The 25,225-nt window shown below is 38.3% G+C and overlaps 1 protein-coding gene across 1 annotated transcript in view; it reads left to right on the top strand.

Annotated features, from left to right (window-relative positions):
- Nucleotides 1-25,225, top strand: part of LOC112958213 (guanine nucleotide-binding protein G(q) subunit alpha) — a 75,778-nt gene that overhangs the window by 48,323 nt on the left and 2,230 nt on the right. Inside the window, exons 3-5 of the mRNA XM_026052013.1 lie at nt 5,035-5,163; nt 6,124-6,253; nt 23,951-24,104. Of these exons, the coding sequence (XP_025907798.1) occupies nt 5,035-5,163; nt 6,124-6,253; nt 23,951-24,104 (413 nt within the window). The remainder of the gene's footprint in view (nt 1-5,034; nt 5,164-6,123; nt 6,254-23,950; nt 24,105-25,225) is intronic.

Genomic DNA, 25,225 nt, shown 5'->3' with positions numbered 1-25,225 from the left:
TGGATGTCATAGAAACAAAGTGCCGCCTTCTTCAAACCTCCAACCTCACTGCAAACATCTTAGATTCACTGCACTTGCTGTAGACTACGATTAGATAACCCTGGGAATGGGTAATTGAGCTTCAAATTTTTGCCAGTGCGAAAGAGGCTCAGAAATAAGCATATGTGCTGAAAATGCAACCAGTACTTTTAGCTTTGTTCATGGCTTTGCTAGTAAACTGAAACTTGATTCCATTTACTGCGTTGCATGTTACCAAAGAGGAACTTGTCTCAGTTTTTGTGGCATCTCAGTGAGGTGGGAAAATCCTGCTAAAACTGCTCTAACATTTTGCTTATGAAGAGATGACAAAGTTTTATGTACCTTCAAAAATGCATTAAAAACTTTTTCCTTCCCAAGCTTATTATTTTCTAGCACATGGCTAAATTTAGGGCTTTTTTAGGGTACTCTTATCAGCCATTGCAAATTTTTGCAAAAGGAATAAAAATAAAAAAACTAAAACAAGAATCAGGTTAGGATGGCAGCACTCAACTCCAGAACAGCCAGAGCGGCGAGGACATAAATATAGCATATTTAATGAAATAGTTTGCTTAAGGAGCCCCAGCCATAGGTCATTTGATTAAGAGTTTTATTTTCATTTAGGCTGTCACWCTGCATATTTGAGCGATCATCTCTAGAAGATCACGCCTGTGAACTATTGTCACTCTTGAAGGAAAGAGATGTTTGCAATTAAGYCAAAGAGCTTTAGGATGGGAAATAGTAAATGTTTACTGTTACCATCACAGATGGCAAAGGTCTGCCGTGCTCTGTCTGCAATCACATGGGGCTGGGCACACTGAAACCCCTTGTCTATGAATCCATGCCAATAGACTGTGCCTCTCATAGCTAATTTKGAATAGAAATAACCTGTACGAACCTCTTGCTAAGCAACAAACTTCATAGTTTCTTGGAGTTTTGTCGCTCTTTCCCTGTAGCACCATGCTCGTCGTATATCTTAAGAAATTAAGTCTCTAGGTTTGCTGGCCGTGTTGTAACAAATCAGTTTTGGTAATCTTAGATCAACCCTTTGTTAGTGTCGATAATCAAATTAGGCTATACACTAAGTTAAGGCTAACTTAGTTTATAAGCTATATTCTAAGTTTCAGTTAGGAAAATTCTGATGGAATTATACCAAAGAAAGTTCTATGATATCATCTGATTGCTCACAACAAAGATGTGATCTCAAAGCTGTTMGGTAAGAGTAGTTCATGATTGGAGAGGGTGGTATCCATTAGAAATGCTTGGTTGTTCATTTTGAAGTTATTAAAAAAAGATGTAATTCAAAGCGAACTCAAGTTCTGATGTTGCATATTCATTAGGCAGCATAACTCTGGGAAAATGCATTTAGGCTGGATGAGTTCCTTGAGTTGCAAGATGATGGAGAAAGAGGTTATATTTGACTTCAAGACAAGGGTTACTAGCTAAGCTCATTCTGGTTGTTCGTTAGGGTTGGGAGTGTTGTCACTTCTTTGCGTGGCTGCTAGACGAGACAGACACSTGGGAAAACACAGAGCCCACTAGTCTGCCGCTGTTGTGCCGTTCTTTCCTTCTGCATGTTTCGAAATGCAGAAAACCATTTCTGCAGGAAATGGTCTCACAGGAGCTGTGAGAGGCCGTGCGCTGCGAGAGCTGCCCCGCTCCTGCCGCGCGCGGCCCTGCAGGCTGCCCGCAGCGCCGGCGGCGCCTCATGTCGCCTCGTGTCGTGTCGCCTCGTGCCGTGTCGCCTCACGTCACGTCGTGTCGCCTCACGTCACGTCGTGTCGCCTCACGTCGCGTCGCAAGGGGCTCCTGCCCCTTCGCCAGGCGGTCCCCTTGCCCTGGCAATGCGGCTTGGGCCGGTTGCCGTGGAAACCTCAACGGAAAACTGCCCGTGTCCATTTTCACAAAGCCCATTGCGGCCATAATCAGCTCTCTGAACTTGGGCAGCGCTATAAATTTACTCGGGCCTATGCATTTCTTTTGAAGTAGCCCTGTGCGATTTCCCTGGTTTGTTCTTTCGTGTTAAGCTCAGCTGAGCTAGTCCCATTGGGGCGAGAAGCCGCGGCTACGGTGTTGCTCATCAAAATAAGGCGTTTGCTAGTGATTTGGAAAGTGTCTTGAAAGGAACTTTGTATTGCTGCTGCAGACAAAGCTTTCAGCACAATATCAGAAGCCTGTTTAATAGATGATTTAAGTAGTTTAGTTGATAGAGGAAGGTGAAATTATGTGGTTACAGAGTGTTTGGCTGATATTCATCGAAACCCGAAAGTAATTGATCAGAAAACATGGCTTTGCAATGAAAGTAAAACAAATGTCTTCATAAAATAAATTTCTTTGCTACAGAGCAAGGGTGTACAAAGAAGAAGCAAGACTGCTCCTGTTTTTCTACAGGAATGCAAAAAGAATGTAAAAACAAAGTAGAACTTACAGAGGAAAAAGCTCTTCTTAATTTTAAAACAAATTAATTGAATATTTGCCCTACATTCAAGAGATGGAAAGAGAAATAAAAGCAAGGTTATGCAAGTGAAACCTAAGTAGCCATTTTTCATTTAAAAATGAATACAGTGATATGTATATATCTTATCAAGTGTTAAATTAGAGAGAAAGTGACAGAGAAAAATGACATAATCCTAAAACAAAGAATATCTTAATAATCCTAAATAAAAGAATAATTTGAAGGTGATATATTCTGCATTGCTTTTGTTGGATTTTGTTGGATTATAGATTTCTCTTATAAAAATTATAGATAATGCTTATGACTTGTCAGTAATACAAAAACTTCTTTAAAGCAGTGCTATGAGTATTACTTTTAATGGTTTTGACACTCCTTCTTTGATTCTGTTTTTGGATGTGTAATACAGGAGACYTCTTGGAAAGCTCTGCATCCTTCTATTGGTTAAGTGAAAATGTTTAGGGAAGGAAACAGGGCTCTGTAAAGGTGTGCAAGGTCTCTGTTACGGGCTCTGGGGGCTCTTGGGGTAAGAGGGTACYTGGTCACTACATGTGTAAGAGCAGATCTCTCTGGATGAGAATGAGGAAAAGGTATTTATTTCTGAAGGATGAATCAAAGCTTGATCATAACAGCATCGGTGATTTGTGCTAGAACKGGAAAGTTTCCATCTGTTGTTCAAGCAGTAACACCAGTGAGACTTGACTGCTGAGCAATGACCTTTTAAAGGACTCTTTTTCCAAAATCAGTGAGATTTTGGAAAATCTGCTCGTGTCCTACAGGTGAAATAACCAGGCTTCCCCATGGAAGACTGCAGCTAAAGCTGCAGCAAGGTGCTTGTACAGATGACCCCCCTATGAATTTATTTTCTTTATGCATTTCTCTTCTCCTGAGAACCACTGTTGTATTTAATGACACAGAGCCCTCTGTTGCATCTTTTTGATTCTTTTTCTAAACCAAAACCATTACTGATTACAAAATCTGAGGGCAGATGAAATCCTATCATTCTCAAGATCTTTTTTTCCTGTTGACAGAAACTAGTCAGTACTCTGAAAAAATATTTTCTGCATAGTAACTCCTGAATATGATAATATGCCTCAGATATATGGTTAAACCATCTTTCTAAATATGTGTAGTTTTCTCACATTCAACATCTACTATTGGCTTAATCTTTTATGAATAAATCATACTGAGGAAAATCTGATAATATTTTTTTGCTCCCTCACAGATGTAACAAATTAATTCTTCTGTATTTTTGCTGTAAAGTAGAACTGAAAGTACTTTGTTTCTGTCATTGTTCACAATTAGTTACTCTCTGTATTTCATAACAAATCATTCAGAGKATCTAGAAGTAGTCTAATTAATCCTTGTGTGGATTTTTTGGAAAGAGCACCTTGAATAATAACCATGGGGCAAAGAACATTTTCAGAATTTCAAATATGTAGCAATTTGAGGAATCACAAGGAGTCCATTGCTGCCTTCACTGGAATGGATCCGGACAGCCCTGGTTTATTGTGTCTTGTCAGCAGCTGACTACCAAGGAGTTAATGTTGTGTTGGAGGTGGCCGAGTGCACAAAAACTCCATTTTCTGCAGCAGTCTTCCTCGCAGACAGCGTGCCCAGAGGAGACCCGAAGATGTCTGCTGCCCTAAATTCATGTAATTGCAACCCCCAGATCCAAAGAGGCTATCAAACTTTGCTATTTTGCCTCTCTTTTTATAAAAAAAAAAAAAAAATCATTAAAACCTTCTGTACACTGCTGCTTTCTGGTTGATAAACACCGTTAAGGAATTGCAGGAGAATCTGGTGTGTTCTAGCTGTGAAGCCCTAACAAGCAGTTTTATTGTGGTTTCAGGTTATTTGGAAGCCGTCTGGGCTGTTTGGCATGTGCTACAGGCATGTTAACCTGTTTTAATCCAAGTGCAGGAATTCCAGGTGCCAGGTATCCAAACAGACGGTCATAAGGCTGATTCTCATAACAAGATGTAGAGAGCTGTTCCGTTTGTCAGTAACAGAGAAGAGGGTTGTCTGTGTGTGCTTTTTTTTTTCTTTTAAACTCCAAAGAATGCTATTTTTCCTTTTCTCATTTCCTAACTAATAATAATTTCTGCTAATTTCTAAAGCTAATTTATTACAGTTATTTATTTCATTTGGGGGATTCTTGTTTATCTATCCATGTATCTGTGCAGATGCTGCAAAGTGAGTATCAAGAAATACAACATAGTTTCAGATAAAACATGACATGTTGTTTGCTAAACATTTTGCTCATTTGTCTTCAAATAGTCCAGAACTGAATAGCTGCAAAATCTAAATCTTTGTGAAAGCCGAGTGAATCTGAATGGGAAACAAAAGTAATCATGCATTTATTTCAAGCTAGGAAAAAATACAGGAAGGAAGAAAGAGCACACCTCTATACTTCCGCCCCTCTTTTATGCCAACAATGTTTTTTTTTTCTGCTGCCCTCTTCCTATCCCACACCCCATTTCCTTTCCCAGCTCCTCCCTGCTCTTTTCCTCAGTGGGATTATGTTGTCACTGTCTTGCATTCCTGTTGTTTCTCCCTGTCTACAGCTATCTTAACGACTTGGACCGCATCGCAGATCCGGCCTACCTGCCAACTCAGCAGGATGTGCTCAGAGTTCGAGTCCCCACAACAGGGATCATTGAATATCCATTCGACTTACAAAGTGTCATTTTCAGGTAGAAAACGTTTATGCAGCACGTTTACTTTCTTTCTTTTTACATTATTTATACTGTATGTACATTATGTATAAAATTTATTACGTATTTTTAAATTTTGAGCTTGGTCGTACTGTTTTTGTGGCAGTGTCCATATGTGATTAGCAACCGATTTTAAAAATGTCAAGAGRTGCGTGAACTTGCCTTTTTCTGAATATATACCATAGGTGGTAAATAAGCTGAAATTATATGAAATGTTTGTTAAATCCAATAATAATTCGATAATACAATCATGTGCCTTCTTAATTCATGTAAATTACAAAGTACAAAGGGACAACTAATGTGCTTGTTATTTAGAAAGAAATTACATTTTGCAGGCTTAATATCACTCCTACAAATACTTTTCCCCGCAGCTCATTGTAAGTGCAAATACAGTTGTTTAAAAAATAACTATGCAATTACAGCTGCAATTTAGACACTTGAGTGTCCAGTTACACTGAAATGCATAATGAATYGGGAGTGCATGCAGCCAGCAAATTTTTTTTGTTTTGACTATTAACAACTTTAATAAATGCATATTGTATTCTAAGTATACTCTTAAAAATTGGAAAGCCTTGGCATGTTGACAACTTTGATGAGTTTCCCGGGAGAAAGGGAGGCCACCAGCTTGATTCTGTGCACACATTTTTGTGCTGACTATACAGGGCAGAACTTTGCAAAATTCCAGAACCATGCTTAAGAAATATTGATGGCTTTGGAATCTGTAATAATTTAAATTCAGCGAGTAATTTCATACTGAAAAAAACACTGACTCAGAAGTAAATATGGTGATTTTTCTTAAATACAAATGGAAAAAATATTAAAGAAAGTATACCAGTTCGTTTTCATCTAAATTCCTGAATTTGATGTTTGAAATGTGGATGTGGATGTTTATCTTTTAAGCTGTTTACAGAGCTGATGCAGATGTTGTCAATCTTTCAGAATGGTTGATGTAGGAGGCCAACGATCAGAAAGAAGAAAATGGATACATTGCTTTGAAAATGTCACATCTATCATGTTCCTAGTAGCCCTTAGCGAGTATGACCAAGTGCTTGTGGAGTCCGACAATGAGGTAAGCACGCATCAGTCTCAAACAGTGTAAAAGTTCTCTAAAATTGATTTTAAATTTAAAATATTATAAATAATTGATTAAAACAGAGTTTTTAGAGAATGTCATCGGGAGCTTGTATGTTTTCACTTAACTATTTGGTGATTCAAATTGGTAGGCCAGTAAAGTATATTGATAGAATGAATAATGCACCATGCTAAAGAGCAAAGCTTTAAGTTACTGGTTCTCTTGAGACATTTTCAAAGCYAACTGGGTTGTTCAGTCCTGGATATTTTCCAGATGTGTCTACCAGCACTATACACAACTAGGTGTAGTGGAGCATGAAATACTACAGGAATCAAGAGGTTAATCCTCAAAAAATACAGTCAAATTGATATTCTGCATGGTGCGTTGGTCAAACCACTCTGTGTTAAAGTGGAATGCAATTGACTACAGAGAAATGTTCTTATTAATATAATATATAAATGTTCTTATGTAGCTATTTGCACAGGTAGTGTTTTGCAGCTGAGTGGTAAAAATAGGGTTGGRTGTTTTGAGTGGCTGCAAGGTTCTTACTGTTCATAGCTGACAGTGGGAAGGAAAACAAGTCGTAGGCTCTTTGCAGAGGATAGAACAAAGATTCAAGTAATAAACCTTGCTCCATCGACTAAGGGATAGGATTTATATTGGTGTGTACATTCTGCTTCTGTTGTTATTTCAAAGAATAMATTAAGTAAGAATGGTGGGCATGAACTAATCAGCCAAAGCACACCAGTACCCCATGTTCGATATACAGTTTACAGAGGAAGGAGATCTAATCTTTTATTATTATTTATTTTATTATTGTTTATTATTGTTATACAATCTAATTTTTAGATTCCTTTGCTTTCTTGTAGACTTTTCCAGTTGCTTATTAATCTTGCATGAGTTACTCACCTCACCAGCAGTGTTTTATATTGGTCTTTTTACACTCATTTACAAAAATCATTTGGGAAAAAAAAAGGTATTTTAATGTTCTTCACGGCTTCACGCATGTTTATTTCACTCTTGAAAGGGCATGATAATGGGTTAAAACACATGTCCCTGAGCAATCAGGATTGTATTCAATGTTCTTGAGTATTAATTTTCTTAATGAAGTCCAGGAACTCTGAAATCCTTTAGATTTATACTCCTTCTATAAAGGAAAGAAATCTCATCACATTAGTTGAATGCTGTCCATCTCCTTAAAAACACGGCTGTTAGAAATGAGATTTTTTTTTCAGCTGCTTTGCAGTAAATACATCTTCCATTTTGTTTATATTTGGATTCTTAACTCAGCAACTACCAGAATATTTTTATTCTGTTTTTTTTTTTGAGATGTGTATCTTTGATGTAATATTAACTATTTTTCTCAGTGTAATGGTCTGACAGAACCCCAACATCAGTCTTGTATTTTTAACTAGAGCTCAAGTGTAGAAAAGAGAGAAGAGCATAAATGAACAATTAAAAAGAAAAAAAAAGGATAAAAAGGAGCTATGCAAAAAGCTAAGAGCATAACATACATCCCACTTTAGGGGACTAAGACAACAACTGTAGTCTTACGAAGGTGAATATAAGACTGAAATATGTGGTATAATGAGACTTTTTGTTTTTGTGAACATTTTTTATATTGTGGTACACATAAAAAAAAAAATATTGAATTTGTGTTTTTTTCTTTATAAAGATTAAACCAAGCCTCACTTCCATGATCTAGCCTCTCTTTTAGTGTGTTAAGTTTGGCTGTAATAGTAGGTCCTAAGGGGAATGTTAGTTCACTTGAATGTAAAATAAGGGACATCCTTCACAGTGAAAGTTGATTCATAATGCATGCCAACCTCTGTTTTAAGAGAACAAAGCATGACTGAATTTAATTAGGTTGGTGGTAGGAGGCTGAATGAAAAATTTGTTCCATGGATTTTCACTGCAGACAATAAACATACGTTTTAGGATGTAAATCTATTATAATGTTTATATATATCAATGTAAAGTACAGTAATATTAGGTACTCTTTTATAATACATGGTACTGAGCTCAAAGCTGAATTTACAGAGAGGKGTAATCTTAAAATGAATGATGTACGTTTTGTCTTAGTGATCTAATCGACCCCCGTCTGATCTCTCATTAACTTGGAGACTAGGCTTGTATAGATTAAAAGAGGTCTCAGTCAGACGTGGCTCACTCAAAGCCAAGTCAGCAGTGTCTGGTTCTGTCTTTTTCTGCTTTGCATTATTCTTTTGTAGCCAGAGAGTCAACACAGAAGTTATCAAGCATTTTGATTCTACAAGTCAAAATAAAATGTATTGAAAATCCTGTACAGCAAAATTAGTTTYGATAGTTTTTAAATACAGTCCTACATAACCAAAATAGACATTTAAACTTACTGAAGTTATCTGTTTATCTGTGTTCATCCTTCATAAACAAGTGCAAGGATATGTCTTTATGAGAAAGAGATACGAACACACTCTGTTTCTCTGTTAGGTGTATCCTGTGCTTAGTAGGTGGCATGTCCAAACTTTTGCTCTCATTACTCGGATAACTGGTTGGCAGATGATGTCTGAGAACATCCCTACATCTTCAGAAGAYGGGGCAGTTTCGCCCTGTCTGACTCACTGAGAGTCTTGCCTGTGTTCTCATCAGCTAAAAGGGCTCCCAGGTTACAAACCAAACGAACATGTGAACTGAGGGCTTCCTGTCCGTCTTGGGCTCTCCGAGCACTCTGAAATGATGTGAAATTGTGATCAGCTTTCTGTGACTTGTTTTTTCATCTCTCATGGAAGATACCTTACTTGTAAAGTGGTTCTGATTTTTCAAGTTTTCACTTTCAAGACATTTTGTGGATGTAAAAGCTCTAAAACTCCTCTTTGATGGTTCTTCCACCTCACTGCTAAACTATTTATGTTTCTCATTAACACCCACGAAAAGCTTTTGAATCTTTTTGTCTCTCTGTTTGAAATATGTTCACAACTTTAATTCAGACCAGTTTTTGTTTTCAAGTCGTGATGGCTCATTCCAGCAGCCTTAGGCCTGTGTTCCTCTAGCTCTGGGATGGMTCCAGCCTATCATGGAGCTATGCAGCCATCTGCACAGCTTTATTCTGGCATTGAATGGGCCATACCCTATCTGCCTAGATTTTGTTGGTATATCAAAACATTTGAGTTACTCCTCTCTGTTTCCCAACCTTTTTTGGGTGTTCCAGTCCCACAAAGCAAAAGGGAAGAGTATTTTTTTTCCTTCACTTTAGTTATGAGATATTTTTTCATACGCTGAAAAAATCGGATCATCTTAAAATTGTATAAAAGTATTAAGATGTCATCACTGAAGTGATAGAGTATGTATGAATGTCCCACTTCCTTCTTATGGACAACAGCAGTATCATATTGTGATAGAATCTAATTCTCCTTCGATCAGTGTGCCTTCTTACTCAAATTAAGAGATCTGACTCAACAATTTGCAGTATTTCTCTGCTCCTTTGTGTTGCTCTCATGGCCTGATTAAACAGCGTGATTTCTGTAGGATGGCCTACTTTCTTTTTCTAATTAGTCCACTGTATGACACTGCCTGAAGTCTTTTTCCTGTGGTACGTTTTTATGAAGAAAACTATACTTTCTTAATGGTCTGTGTTAATGCATTTTTTCATTAGTCTCATTTTCATGTATGAGTATGAATCTCCAAGAATTGCTATTTGTTGTTCAGTGCAGCCATCGTAATATACATGTCCCTTTATCACTGTGAATCTCTTCTGGAGCTCTTCAGACTCTAGTCTGTATTTTCAAAGTGTAGTGGATGGTAGACTTTCTTTTGTAAATCTGTTTTTCCTTTGTTTACCTTAAGAGARATACCTTTAAATTGTAATTCCAGTGAGCATACAGAAACTTCAGAGGTTTCGCTTGTATCTCTCAAGGGCTTTTACTAACCAGGTGTAAGGGGTGAGTTGGGCAYCATTTCTGATACCATATTCTTGCAGGTGTTAAAAATCTTCAGCATTTAGAAGGATGTATCATAACTACTGTGTAAATGGAGGACATGAATAGAGAATGAGATGAGTGTTCAAATTGCCTATCTTATAAAACCCAGGGTAAAATGACACTTAAATGATACCTCCATGAAACTGGAGYTCAGTGACAAATACCTGTAATTAGAGAACTGAAGGTTTCCAGTTGAAGAAGATTTGGCAGCCTGGATGCCCAATGGCTCTGAAAATCAGCATTCAGAAACCATGTTATCTCTTTGAACTGTGTGACCACAGTTGGGCATCTGATTTTGGTGCATAATGAGAAAATTTACTATAAAATACTTTAAAATCTCTTTCAAAAAAATCAGTTTGAGTACTGATTTGAAATGCCTTTCTCTCACTAAATGCAAATAAAAAGAGGGATGCTTAGCTGTTCCAGATTCTGCCCTTAATAAAATCCTAGGTTTACCTAAGTTCATACGTGGAAATGAGGACAAAATTTCATCCAGAGGSCAAAATACACTGATTAAATTATTAGTGCTGTAAATTAAGTAATCTTCACTTGGCCTGATGTAACGTGACAAARAGGAACATGTTATAAGTTAAATTAACAGATGTGTTTGACCTGTTCTCTTTTCCAGAAAAGTCTGACACGATCAGCGTGAGAGCAAAAATGACCGGTTCTGATAAATTAGTTTATGATGTATTATATTCTGTAGATCAGATTTTTGTCAGTTTACCCACATATTTGGAGAAGCTTGTGATTTTATCAGGGAGATTTTAGAATTTTTCTATTTTTAAAAATCAGCTTATCTTTTCTAAAAAAGGATTTTTACTAGAAAAAGTGTATTATTTTRTCTTCCAGAAGAGGCTGCCTTCAAGCGGGGAGTACAGATAGCTTTTCTAAACAGATAAATCTCAAGTTACTGGGCAGTAAATACGTGAGTGTATTCCAGCTTTCCATGAGAGTCAGTGACCAGTTAGCAGCAGTTATAGGAAGACTTAAGAGAGTATGGTACAGTTTTAAAATCTGCATTCAAAAAAAAAAAAAAAAAAAAGTGAATTTTCAAAATTCATTTGAATGAACTTCAAATTCATTTTCTGAGTGATTTTTCATTACGAACTTGTAAGTATTAATACTACTAGGAACAGCAAAACAAAGGACCATATTTAGTGATATTTGGACATACTTTTCTTCCAGATTAAAATACTAGTAGTTTGAATTGTATAATACTGTACAGGTTGATTAGGTTTGTGAAGGTATGTGAAAGCATGGGCTTTTTATACTGAAAGATCTTTCTTCTTCTATATTCCTAGAGGAAAACAGAAAAACTACATTTTTCTTAGTTCAACTGCATTAATGAATTAAACTTTGTTAAAATTGTAATACACTAAATGAAATCTTGAAATTTTTTAAGCTGCCAGAGACAAAACATAGTACTTTATATTATTATCAGACCCTGAAAATTATCAGAGCAATATTATCAGAGTGTGAAAAAATACAGAGSAATGGAGAGCTTAGAATATTTACTGATGGAAAACGACATTTAGAGATAAAGCTATAGGATTGATCTGAAAATCCATTACACCAAATAAAATTGGAGAGAAATGCCAGTTTAAATTATTTTCAAAAGAGGTAATACAGTTTGATTAAAAAAGAAAAAAAATACGTATTTTATTATGTTTTGCATATACATAAAATTCTAAAGTTTGTACTAGGATTTGTACTAGAATTTGTACTAGGATTTGTAGCAGGATTGGAGATGAATATTTGGAACTGGATATTTTTTCTGCTTTAACTTTTGAGTGAGGAAATTTATCGATACCCAATTACTTAAGTACTTAATGTGTATCCTATATATGTATAAAATACATATGGATTATATAAAATATCTGTCTTAGAAAACAATGCAATATATAACTAAATACTGTATTTTTAATTGATAAACAGAACTCTGAAAGGTCTGTTACTTCACAGAGCTGAAAATATTAGCATGAATATAATCTTTAAAGATGTTTTTTACACAGGCAGTTTACTATTCTTGAGTGATGGAGCAAACAGAACCAATCAGTCATTCTTACTTTTACAATCTACTTCATTTATATGCCCTATCTGGGTAGGCTGTTTGTGGTCCTGCAAAGAGAGTTGCTGATGTTATTTCTTCTTCTTAATTAGAAGGAAGAGGCTCTTTTCAAATAAAGACTGCTTTTGTTTTGTTTTGTTTTTCCTGAGCTTTTGTTTGGATTCTGAAGCACATACMGTGCCTTAATAGTTGTTTTATTTACTGCTGCTAAAATTTGTTAGTGTTCTAAAATAATAATGTGCAATTGGAATTTTCTGCAACCATTATTTCCTTCTCTTTTTAGTCAAGTTGTAATTAAAGATTTAGAAAGTACTACTTAATTCATGTTTTTTACAGGCTTGATCCCACATTACAGTTCTTGTTGAAAAGTATTGTGATATATCTGGCCTGATATAGCAAGAATGGTTTGAGTCTCTGAGTTTTTAAAATGACAACAGAATTGATTACTTATCTCAAGTAATTCTAGACCTGTGCCTTCAAGCTATGTCTGATTTCGCCATTGCTTCCTGTGTGTCTGACTTTCCTCCTCTCACACATCTGAAACCATTATCTAAGCTCTTGTCATCCTTTCTTGGTCTTGACAAATGCCACGTTGCTCAGTGTGTATCCACAAAAATCCTGCCACAGAAACGTGCGATTACCATGTAGATGTCTTTCCACTCGTTTTTGTTTCCTTACCACGTGGAAGCAAATTACTTGTCTTTTAAGGCCCTTTGTCATCTAACCTGATAGGATAACCAAAATGATCTTTTCTTTCCTGCCTGTTTTGATCAATTGTTTGTAAAATATTCCAGGAAACACTTTTACATTCATTTATTACCTTTATCCTCCTTCTAAGCAGAAGGAGTTCCCCAGAAATTTCGCAGGTCTGCTTCACTGTGTAGTCTTCATTCTGCTCAATTCCCTGTTGTGGTGAAGCAGACAGAGTCCCACGATGGCAGCTGCTTCTTGCACAGCTCCTAATTTTGTTACTTTAACTTGATAATCTCTTTTTCTTCTTCTAGTATCTTTGTTGTCTTCTAGCTTTATCCTAAATAACAAACTTTCAAAACAGTGACCATTCTTTGAGAATGTGCATGCCTCTGTAGCCCCCATGGAATCTGCTAGGTTTTGGAAATGTAGAATTTATGCAGCAATAGCGGACCAACATCTGTAGCTGAATCCTACCAGAAGGCAAGGTAATGTTTTTAGAGTGGATATGAACAGAATAAGAAGGTTAAGAAGTGAGAGAAGCAACATTTCCAAATATCACTGCACAAATCTTGCAGGAACGCAAACAGAAGAAAGATGGAAGGAAGAAGGGCTGTATGACTGGTGAAGTCTCTTCTGGAGGGAGCTTAAATATCCTCAGAGAAGTTGTTTTTGAAAACTCTATGTCCAAAACATTGCTACTAGAGATATGCTAAAACTGCCTAATGACTTATCCTTAGCGGCCTTCCATAAAACTGTATTTAGCTCATTTTTTGTAGATCATCAGCACTGAAAAGAAACCACAGAAGAGAGTGTGAAGCAGAACAGGTCACCCTGCATGATCTCCATCTGAGGAGGTGGTGAGAGCTTGTCTGGACAAGGCCAACAGACAGAGCACTCTGATCCAGTGACAAAATAAGCCTTGCTCTGAGCAAGGAGTTGGACAGATGACTTCCACAGGGCCTTTACAAAATAAATTCTTCTGTGATTCCAGATAGAAAAATCTTAGTTGAATTTGACCAGTGAAAGAGAATTTTTTGTTGTGTCTTTGGAATGGATGGATTTTTGTGATGGTAAGATAAGGTTTTATTATATTAATTTAAGATCTTGAGGATTTCACTGTACTGCATTGCGCATATTTGATGTAATGTTGCTACCTTCACAGAAAGAATTTACAACRAAGAGTCATTCTGCTATTTGATCATAAATACCTCTGATCCGATTGCAGCACAGGGTATTCAGAAAAGTGGAGCTTCTCTGCCTCAGCTGTAATTTCAAGTTGAAACTGAAAGAACTGAAAGAATTGAAGAACTTGCAAAGTTCTTACCAAGCTGGGTGGAGTGGCCCACACTCCGAAGGGCTGTGCTGCCATCCGGAGGGACCTGGACAGGCTGGAGAGTTGGGCAGAGAGGAACCTCATGAGGTTCAACAAGGACAAGTGCAGCGTCCTGCCCCTGGGCGGGAATAACCCCAGGCACCAGCACAGATTAGGGGCTGACCTGCTGGAGAGCAGCTCCACAGAGAGGGACCTGGGAGTCCTGGTGGACACCAAGTTAGCCATGAGGCAGCAGTGCCCTCGTGGCCAAGAAGGCCAATGGGCTCCTGGCTGCATGAGGAGGATGTTGGCAGCAGGGGGAGGGAGGGAATCCTGCCTCTCTGCTCAGCCCTGGGGAGGCCAAACCTGGAGCATTGGGGGCAGCTCTGGGCTCCCCAGGACAAGAGGGACGTGGAGCTTGTCGAGAGGGTCCAGCGGAGAGCGACAAAGATGATTAAGGGACTGGAGCATCTCTCGTGTGAGGAGAGACTGAGTTGGGCCTGTTTAGCTTGGAGAAGAGAAGACTGAGAGGGGATCTGATTAACATGTATAAATACATGAAGGGAGAATTATAGGGAGGAAGAGGCCAAGCTCTTCTCATTGTTGGCCAGTGACAGGACAAGGGGCAGTGGGTGTAAGTTGGAACACAGGCAGTTCCATCTTCAGGTGAGGAGGAACTTCTTTGCTGTGAGGGTGAGAGAGCCCTGGCACAGGCTGCCCAGGGAGGCTGYGGAGTCTCCTTCTCTGGAGGTCTTCCCAACCCGCCTGGATRCCGCCCTGTGCCCCGTGCTCTGGGTGTCCCTACTGGAACCAGCGGCTTGGACTAGATGATCTCTAGAGGTCACTTCCAACCTTGARCATTCTGTGATTCTGTGATACAAGAGGTTTTCGACAGTGCTTTAATAATGGCTAGACATTTTTATGCAAGGACATTTTTTTTTCATTGATGAGTAGCTTTATTATCCTTAAATTGCCGTAAGGCAAATAGATTGATGTTCCATGTATTGTTAAAAAATATTTATGTTAAAGTCTAATATACAAAGTTACACGAAAACCTAAAACCCAGCGCAGGTATTTATAGTGCATATTCATCAGTGTTTGTAGACTGGTAAGCAGATGCAGGCTTACAAGCTCGTGTTTTGAATCTCCACGGAGCACATCTGTGAAATAGATAAGTATCCAGAGCCTAAATGAAGTTCTGCAATGCTCATCAGTGTGTTCTCTTTAACGGATGACAAATCGGTACAATGTTCCAGTCGYACTTTCTTTTGATGTAGGCCAAAAATATGAAATGGCATGAGGCCACTTTTAAGTTTTCAGAAGACTTCATTCCTCATGGAGGCGATTATCTGAAGACCATATTTCATTCTTACATCAGAACTATCTTGTTGCTAACATCTGGGCATGTTTCCATTTTTCTTCTAGCACTTTATGTTCTTTATTCACAGGCTAGTCCTACATGGCTTATGGTGAGGGTTGAAAGAAAACAATGTTGAGATCAGAGCACTTCTTCCTTTTTTCTTTTTTTTTTTCCCTGCATTGTGCAAAAACATGTAATAATCCTTYAGTAATCTGTTGTTTTCATCAGCCTTCAGCAGCCCAGAACAATTGAGCACAAGGCAGAGGAATAATACAGGCTTCCAGATAAAATTAAAATCCTCAGACAGTCTTCATAAGTATTTAACAATATTATATCCATGGGAAATAAAATCTCCAGAATTCGTTGTTTATTTGGAAGCTAAAGAAAAATAGCGTGTTTACCTTCTTCTTTTCATTCAGGTTAACACATGTGTGTTTCTTTTTGTTCGGTGTGTATATAAAAAACCTTCTGGATGTAGCTGTCAGTATTGAGAAGCATTGTGTAAAAGAGCCTGATCCTCTGTGTTAAAATGGGGGGTTCATAATAGAAGTGAGAGTTTGAATGAAGTTGGACTGTTTGCAGAGGCTGCCAGAAATGTTCATCCTAAATTACTATTGGCAATGTCTACTGGGAAAGAAGTAACTTCTTATTTTTTCAGTAACCAGTGTCGGATTTGGCGAGAGAATAGCCCCTTTCAATGTCAATTTTATTTTAAAGGATTTTTGTCCTTTTTCTCAAAAAGCAGATATTTCTGAAAATTCATTTTCCAGCATGCATATTTCATAAAAAATAACAAGCTTTTTTTTTTTTTAATTAAAAAATATTTTGATAGCAGTGTTTGGACCATATTTTGGACACTGTTTTTGTGATTTGGTGTTTGGTAAAGAATACAGATTTCCATGTATTTCAGCTGTCACTGGACTTTGTCTTTCCTGATGCAGAATGCATAAAATTGCAGTATATTTTCAGGTTAAATATTGCAGTCTTCAATTGCTGAACAGGTTAGAGTTCTTCTCCAGAATATAAAATAACTTTCAATTACAGCCCTATTACATTTCTAGCCAAGCTGCAGGGTCTCCCTGTGTCACCAGGCAGTGCTGCTACTTAAGTAATTGCTAGGAGCCTTAATTAGAGAACAGATGCATTCCTAATGAATTTAGACTTTGTAACACAAAAAAAAAAAAGGCTCAACTTTTGTCAGCTTAAAATAAGGCTGAACGGTGATACTAAGTAACTTACGAAATATTAACCGCCTAATCATTGATTTTTTGTGTGTCAGTTCATCTGCAGTTGTCACCTCAGTTTGAATGCCGTCTTACTCTGTTAACCAGATATATCCACCTGATATCATCATGAACATACACACAGTGCCAGCTGAGTTGCTAAAAATACATCTCTGTTAATCTCAGTACAGTCTCCCTCCACATTTCAATGGAATTTAGTCCCTCAGGTTCCTTGAAATTACAGTTTTATTAACGTAAATTATTTAAGTTACTGAGATTTTATAAAAAAGACTTAATGCTATATTTGGGCTCTTAAATGTTACTTAAGGTGTGCCCACTAGATGCCACTCTAGACAATCATTAAGCATTTAGTTCCACTACGGATTCTGTTTTGTTCCAGATTTCACTGTACTCAGTCTTTTCTTTTGAAGCAGTGGAAAATGCTTCTTTTTCCCTTCAGTGGATACCAGTAAATATTGTCTTGAAATGCCTTTTTTAGTCCTTTTCAGCTCTTTCTCAGGAATTTACTTGTTAAAGCTACATGACAGTAAATTCTACCAATTATGCTATTTCTGTAATTGCAAAAATGATGCTTTTTTTTTCCAGAGTAGGAAAAGGCAGAAAGAATTTTAACATGGATTCAGTAATAGCTATCTTAACATGACTAAAAATACAGGATTAAAAAATGTGTATCTAGAAGCAAGTAAATACTRAAAGTTTGTGTTTGGCTAAAGATGTGAGAAAACCGTGTGCTTTACAGATTATATTTGTCTTAACGTTTGATCRTCCTACAAAAGTTATCACCATGTAATGTCCCGTGCCACGTGCTGCAGGTGTCCCTGCTTGAGCAGGGAGGACCAGATGATCTCCAGGGGTCCCTTCCAGCCTCAACCATGCTGTGATTCTGTGATTTAGGAAAACTGGTAGAGCGAAATTTGTCTCTGTTTGTGCAGAGGTGTTCCATGGCACGTGTCTCTGAGCGGCATGCTTTCATGCCCCGTGTGTCAGTGGAGCCTTTTCTCCTCGGTGTTGGTTAGACCCAGTGCCAGGTGCCGCAGGGGGACACAGGCGGCAGGTGGGGCCTGCACGTGCGGCCTGTGCTGATGGGGCCTGGCGGCCACACCAGCACCCCAGCATCTGCCGCTATGGTGCCCAGGCCAGCACGACTCGGGACGGCCAGACTGCTGCTCCTGTGSGCGGTTTTCCTGAGGCAGGCGCCTGGAGGGGCAGGGAGATCCCGGGGAGACCCCCTCAAGCTGCGGCTGCCGCGCGTTGCTGCACATCGGTCAGCCGCAAGTGTCTTTCTGCAGCCTTTCCCTCTGCTGCTGAGACAGGACTTTGCTGTAGGCAGTTGCTGGGGTGGGACGYGTTGGTAAAATCAGAGCTAGTGCTTGATCTGCCTCTGAAATAGTGCCTCGCACCGCTCTGCCTGCTCAGGGCGCTCGCTGTCCTGCCCGGCCTGGCGCGGCGCCCGCACGTTGCGTCTCGCGTGAGGCCGCCACTCCAGGCCTGGGCCTGCCCCGTCTCCGTTTCCGCAACCAGGTCCTAGCTCCTCAGTTGCGTAAAACTGACAAAACCTGGTTTAGTTAATGGGTTAGCGGCCTCATGTTTCCCTTAGCAGTTTGGAAAATAAAGGACTTAAAGTTTAAATCAATTTCTGTTTTTCAGAGCTGCAGTAGAAACATGTCTAGTGGCTATGTATACAAACTGGCTTAGTATTGCTGGCTTAGTGGAGACTTAAGGATTGAACCATGCATGAATTGTAGGGCATAATGTGCCAAGAACAGCTGGTTTGAATTTAATTTGAATTCCTTTTTTAATACAAGTTTTCATAAAAACAGCTCTAGAGTTCCTACTGTGATTCATAAAGCTTTTCTTATGAAATATTTTACAGCCTTTTTTGTAACCTTGTGTCCAGTGCAGAAAATTATATTTTGTTTGCACTTAYATTAGGGATTTATTCACACTATTCAAGTAGAAACTTATATAAGCATGTTCATTTCTTTCACTTGAATAAATCAGTTTTTATCTAAATGAGAAGTTGGCCCGTCATATATACGTATACAAACTGTTGAAGTCCCCTAGTTTTGTCTTTTAACATGTGAGGATTTTGGCTTATTGAAATTCTCAGAAGCATTTCCAATGGTTCATGAGGGCAGCTTTTTAACACTAGGGACACTGTAAGTACTGAGAATAGTATAGACAATGATACAGAGAATATGATGCTGCATTCAAACCAAATATAGTAATTTTGTATGTCACAGACATACAACATACGACATTCCTTTATACTTAATTAGTAGATCTATGAGCAAAGACAATACTTCACATATATTCCAAAATAAAAAGAGAATATTGATTTTAATTGTTTCCTTTCCAAAATCAGAACAAAAAAATCTCCATACCAGAGGTAGGCTTAATTTTATGAGATTCATAGAATCTTGTAAAATAAAGCTGTTAAACTGTGAAAAAAAAAATACTGTAGAATAAAACTGTTCCATATTTTTAAAAAAGTATGCCCTGTTAATGAGAAACATTTTTTTCAGAAAGTAAGCAACACAATAACTTTGTGTTGTTAAACACAAATTAAACCTTAATTAAAATGATTAAAAATACTATGGTAGTTACATTGCTTTTTTATGTAGTGAAGAAAAAGGTTAAGCATGGTGTGGTATAAACCATCATTAGTTGTGGGTAATAAGAAGCTCTAGAGAAATTTTAWATAGTAATAAGCATGACTATTGGAGAAATGACATCTGGAAAGTAGTTTTACCCATTGTGACATCCCTAAAAGCTGATTAACTCCAATGCATTGAATAAAAGACAGATGAAAAACTTGAGCAGGCAGAAAAGAGGTTTATTAGTSAAAAAAAGAAGGGCAGGGGTTGTCATATATTTGGAGTAATCCTTGAATCTTTTGAAAGGAAATGGCTTAGAACCTTTCAAAGTCTTTCAAAGTAAATCTCAGGACTTAGTACTTTACCTCCTCGAGCAGTCTGCTAAAGAAAAGTCTCTAGGCYATCTTACAATTACTGTAAAACATGTATAAAGTGCACATCTGAGTGACCAACCATTAATATGCCTTTCACCATCATTTAAACAGCACTCTTTCATTCACCTCTRAAATAATGGGAAAGAGTTTAAAAATGCAGTTTGACCAACTATTGGGAARTGTTGAAGGGCAGGAGAGTTCAGAACTGCTGCTCACGGGCCAAGAGCACAGARCGGGTGAGAGCCTGGAGCTTGTTCAGTCTGGTGAAGAAGAGACCAGTGCTTGCCACCTTGAAGAGCAGTTGCAGGAAGAGCAGCTTCATGTGTGCCCTGATTCTGCCAGGTAAACAGCACCACAAGAGACAATCAGAGACCACAAACCGTGGCACGCGGGGTTGAGGTGGAAGAGAAGAAAGCTGCTTCCCTCTGGAGCAAACACCTCCAAACACCTTAGGAGCTGTGTAGGCTGGTCTAGGCAAAGCCATGACCACCCTGRCCTGCGTGAGGTGGGCCCTGGAGCTCCTTCCAGCCAGCGTTTCTGTGATAATGCCCTGTGGTGCCTAAGTGGAAGGTATGACATGTCAGCATGAGCACTTTGGGAGCTGTTTGCTTTAAACAGATGAAATATTTGTTACTATGGTAGTTGTTGTTATCATGTGGTCTTGGTGACGAAGGAAGAGCATCCCATCTGCTCTACAGACAGGGTCCTGCTCTGTGTCCTCACCTTGAGTTGTAATAGGAGCTGCTCTGGTCAAACTGCAGGATTTTTATGACTGGTAGATCTCTACTTTCAAGCTACTCACTTAGCTGAACTAAATATGTTTTAGATGGGAGCAATATCACTGCTTAAAAGGTCTGTTACTGGAAATAAACCATAGATACTGTTTCTAATTTTATAATGAATTTCTGCTGAAATAGAGCAAAAATTCTTCTCCAAAGTGTCGCAGTGTCTTAGTACAGAGAGTATGGAAGGTTCCCTTTAGGGAAGAGGTATGTAGGGAGAGAAGAGAATATGGTGATGTTTTCTTACTCCATTTCTAATAAAGTAGCTTTTTTAGAAGGATTTTTTTCTTGACTCATGGCTAATGGTGAGCAGAGGAGTCATCTTGTTAAAATACATGCATATTTATGATTAAAATTGTGCTTATATACTTTGCTGAGTCTAGATTCTTTACATATTAGTAACAGTTGTAAGAAAATAATTTTTCTACTAATACCTGWCTTTGGTGTTTAAGTTGGATATTTATCACCTACCCTCAAATTTACTGCACTTGCTCTTCATTATATATATGCTGAATTTCATGGCAAGTTTAACAGAAAGAGTACATAAACTTAGAATTCAAATGGCAATATTTTCTTAGTACGTGACTTTCTGTTAGTATTTAAGCTATGATTTATGATCTCCATGCTGGTTTTGTTGTGTCGAACAGTAACTAGAAAAAGCAGTTTTATTCCAGTTTGTAGGTCTTCCCGTAGAGGCCAAAAGGCTGCAGAGAGAGCAGCATTGAGCAGCCTAATCCTTGGGAAAGATTAAGGAAATCCACTGACCTTTCAGTTGTGGATCTGAAGGAGAGTGACCTTATTCTTAGCAGGTTTGGACAGTTCATCACCCTTTGCTGGATTCCTTAGAAGGGATTTCTTCAGCCTTCCTGATGTCTTAATTGCAGCTACCTCCTTCATTCGATCACCCTAGATGCTGTTATTGCAGTCCACCTTGTAATGTGCATCCTGAAATTATTCCTCTACTGAGGTGGTTACCTTTCCCACTTGTCTGGTACCACTGTAGGGCAAGATCCTCTGAACAAGAAGTAATTCTGATTCAGAGGGCTCTGATGCACCGTGATTTTTTACCATTTCTCACTCTTCTTTGTGTTAATTTTATTTATGATTGGATAGCAAAGTACAAAATTTACAAGTGGCCACTGGATGCAGATRGATTGAGATTTAGCCTGTCTCTTTCTTGGAAGTGGAGGAAAGAAGTTGTTTTGTGGTACAGAACAGAATCCATGTTACATGGAATTGATGTATGTAAGACATGTTCCTTTTACATTGAAGACACACAATATTTTGTTTTCTACTGTATATGTCTCCTGCAGCAGTTACAGAGGTAATGTTGCAGTTGACAAGATGCTGAGAATTTTTAAGCATGATACCAGTTAGCCTACCTTTTTTGCTCCATCTAGTTTGGCATCCATTTCAAGCAGACTATTTGCAAAATTGTTTTCCTGGAGTTTCCTGTAACAAGGGTCACAAATTTATCCAAACTAATAATTTTCTTGCTTGTCTGTAAATTTCTGTGGTATGAATATGAAAGAAGTATCAGAGTTACAGATTAGTATTTTGCAGTGCTTTTGAAGAGTTTTTGCAGAAAGAAGGCATTCCTTATAAAAGTAAATCCTGTCTTTGTTTTCCATGCACTTTTCTTATTGAGAAGTTCTCAATAGCTCATAAATTTAGTATCAAAGAAAAGCACACTATTAATGCAGTGGTGTTTTTTTTTCATTTTCTGTGAGTGTCAGAATGTTAGAAGGCAGCGAATGAGTTCAGGTAGAGACTTAGAATTGAAACAATGGCTTGTAAGTTAGCATTACATTGTTTATCTTTTATTGTCAAGGTATCAAAGTGAAAATTAATGCTACATAGTTTCTGTTGCTGTGACTCTATGTACCATGTGTAGGGCCTTGAATAGAGAAGTCCCCTATATAAAAATTGAGAGGAACATCTGTTTATGCTTTAATGATTGATGACAGGTATGCTCAACTCTGCTAATAGTAAGGGAATCGTAAGATCTTATTGATAGAAAGAAAGAATTTGACTCCTGTACCTTAGTTTCTGCATTCATAAATTTGACTGTTTATTCTCAACTATCACTCCAGTGGGCTGTAAAGTTTGATAAACTACTTGAAATTTTTGTGATGATACAAGATGCCTAAATAAACAACCATCCTCTTCAAAGTTTATTTTTATGACTTTTTTTAAAGTTTCTATTCTCCACGCTTATGCAGGTCACTTTAAAATGCAAATTAATGCAAGTCAAGGTACATTTACTGCAAAATTGTCTGAGTTTTTTTGCAGATTGTTGCATGGGCTAGCAACAACAGAATCTGTTCTGAAGCCCTGCTCTGGCTTCAGAAATGCTGAAATGGTGAAATGCTCTTTTCTGGGGACAGCTTCTGAAACTGTTTGCAGGTGGTTATCAGGCCTGCCTGATGGCTTTCCTGATAAAGAAGTACACAGGACTAATTCCTGGTGCTGACCTTGGTGTATCTGTGAGTGTGCAGTAGCTGCATCACGTCGATCTAACAGTTGTTTGGACCTGCACTGAAACAYGGTGTGATTCCGTAGTGTCAGAAATCCCTTACACACACAGCCGTGGATGGGCCACACAGCCAGCTCACACCGGTCACACAAAGTGCTTTTCAGGAGCTGTTGAGTAAAGGCTACTCCAGCAGGATTGAAAAAAAATCTAAGTTGGGGGAGTGGGGCGGGGGTTGTTGGGTTTGCTTTGTCAAAAGGCTTACAATAGGGGAATAGCCTCAGGTTAGCAATGGATAAATGCCGAAAGAATCTGTGACTATAAATTATCAATCTGTAACTGTTTCAAAGTTGATATCTTTGTTGAGTTAACATTTACTTGATGGTAAGTTTTGGGAACAGCATATAAAATATGTAGGTTTCTTAAAAAATGACTCAGGTCTTGTATCTTGYTCTACATTGGTCCCTGCCTTGAACTGCATGCGTTTCAACACCCAGAAGTTTGTTAGCTGCTCCTACCTGTGCATGGTCGGATTACACAACACTGCCTGTTACAGCTTCCCTATTCATGACCTGTGTTTTAAAGAATACTGAACCTTGAGTAGTTGAGTTTGCAAAAGGAAAACTACCTGCATGTTTAATTAATGGCCTACTTAAGAATTATAACAGAGTCAGTTTGAAATCCCTACATTTTGGTAAGAAAGCTTCCAAGATGAAATGGATCTGTTCATAAAATAGAGTGGAATTGTGTGGATTMAATTCAGAATTTCCTCTGTTTTCATAATAATTATTCATAATAATTTTAACCACGTAAAATTCTCTTTCTTTTCCAGAATCGAATGGAAGAAAGCAAAGCACTCTTTAGGACAATTATCACATATCCGTGGTTCCAGAACTCTTCAGTCATTCTGTTCTTAAATAAAAAAGATCTCTTGGAGGAGAAAATTATGTACTCCCATCTAGTTGATTATTTCCCAGAGTATGATGGTGAGTATATTGCCACCAAACTTCTTAATAATTCAAACTTTTAACATGTGATGGAAGTCTTGTGGGATTTGGTAAAATTGGTGGTTCTAGATAAAAATATTACCATGTGAGCAGTGGACCACATTTCATCCATGCTCATAAGTTGGACTTGATGAAGTAATTAGAACCAGGAGTGAGATTTTGAAATGGAACGTAAAAGCTAAAAATTCATTTCTTATTTTTACACCTTGTCTTATATACTGTTGCTAAGTTGTGTTTTGTGGCTGGATAGCAGAAGAGAAGTGTAGCAAGTTCTCTGTGGCATGCATAGAAACCAGTATCACTCCTACCGTTTCTTATTTTTATTTATTTTTTTATTTTACTTCATGTTTCTTTTATTTTAATTTCATCATTTATGTGAAGTGTTCTTGTCTTGGAAAACACCATGCGGATCACGTAGCCGTTTCTAAGGAAACTGCTCTGTCAGAAGGTCTCCTGAGATGCAGTGTTAAGTATTTCAAGGTAACTGAGTAGAGGTTTCGGTAGGAAAGAGAGAAAAATCTTACATTCAAATAATAAGAGGGCTGAAGAACTAAGTATCCTTAAAAAAAAAAAAAATCTTTTCTGTCACCAGGGAATGAACAAGTGATTTGGAAGGTGCAGAAAAGATTAATGTTCTGATTTTCAAAATGAATGGTAATAATAGAAACAGATACAGCTTTTTATTTTGTTTGAGATGAAGGAATCTGTTTGGTGAGCAGCCCACAGGATCGGACCRTAGTTCCTTCCCTGTCAGTGTGGGTTCACGTTGACAGTGACACGTTGTCAGTGTCACGTTGACAGTGCCGTGCAGAAGACAACTGCCAGGTGGATAGGAAGTGTTCTTGTCCTGTTGAGGTTGTTTCCTGTGGCRAGTGTCCTACGTGACATCCCGAAGTGGGAAGACTTTGCAGGAACGTGTCCTCCCGCGGCTCGGCCGGAACCGGCGGGGCTGGGGTGAAGAATTGCGGGAGGAGAGAGACAAAGACAGAGTGGGTCACACTGGGATGCACAAGAAGAGCAGAACCCTGCAGGACCCTCCTCTCCGCGGTGCCCCGTGGAAGTGAATGTGCTCAGCAGGCTATCCAGGCCAAACCGTGGTG

The sequence above is a fragment of the Nothoprocta perdicaria genome, unplaced genomic scaffold (genome assembly GCF_003342845.1).
Source record: "Nothoprocta perdicaria isolate Ctin4 unplaced genomic scaffold, notPer1 scaffold_82, whole genome shotgun sequence".
In the NCBI taxonomy this organism is placed as follows: domain Eukaryota; kingdom Metazoa; phylum Chordata; class Aves; order Tinamiformes; family Tinamidae; genus Nothoprocta; species Nothoprocta perdicaria.
This window is presented reverse-complemented; position numbering and strand designations above follow the sequence as displayed.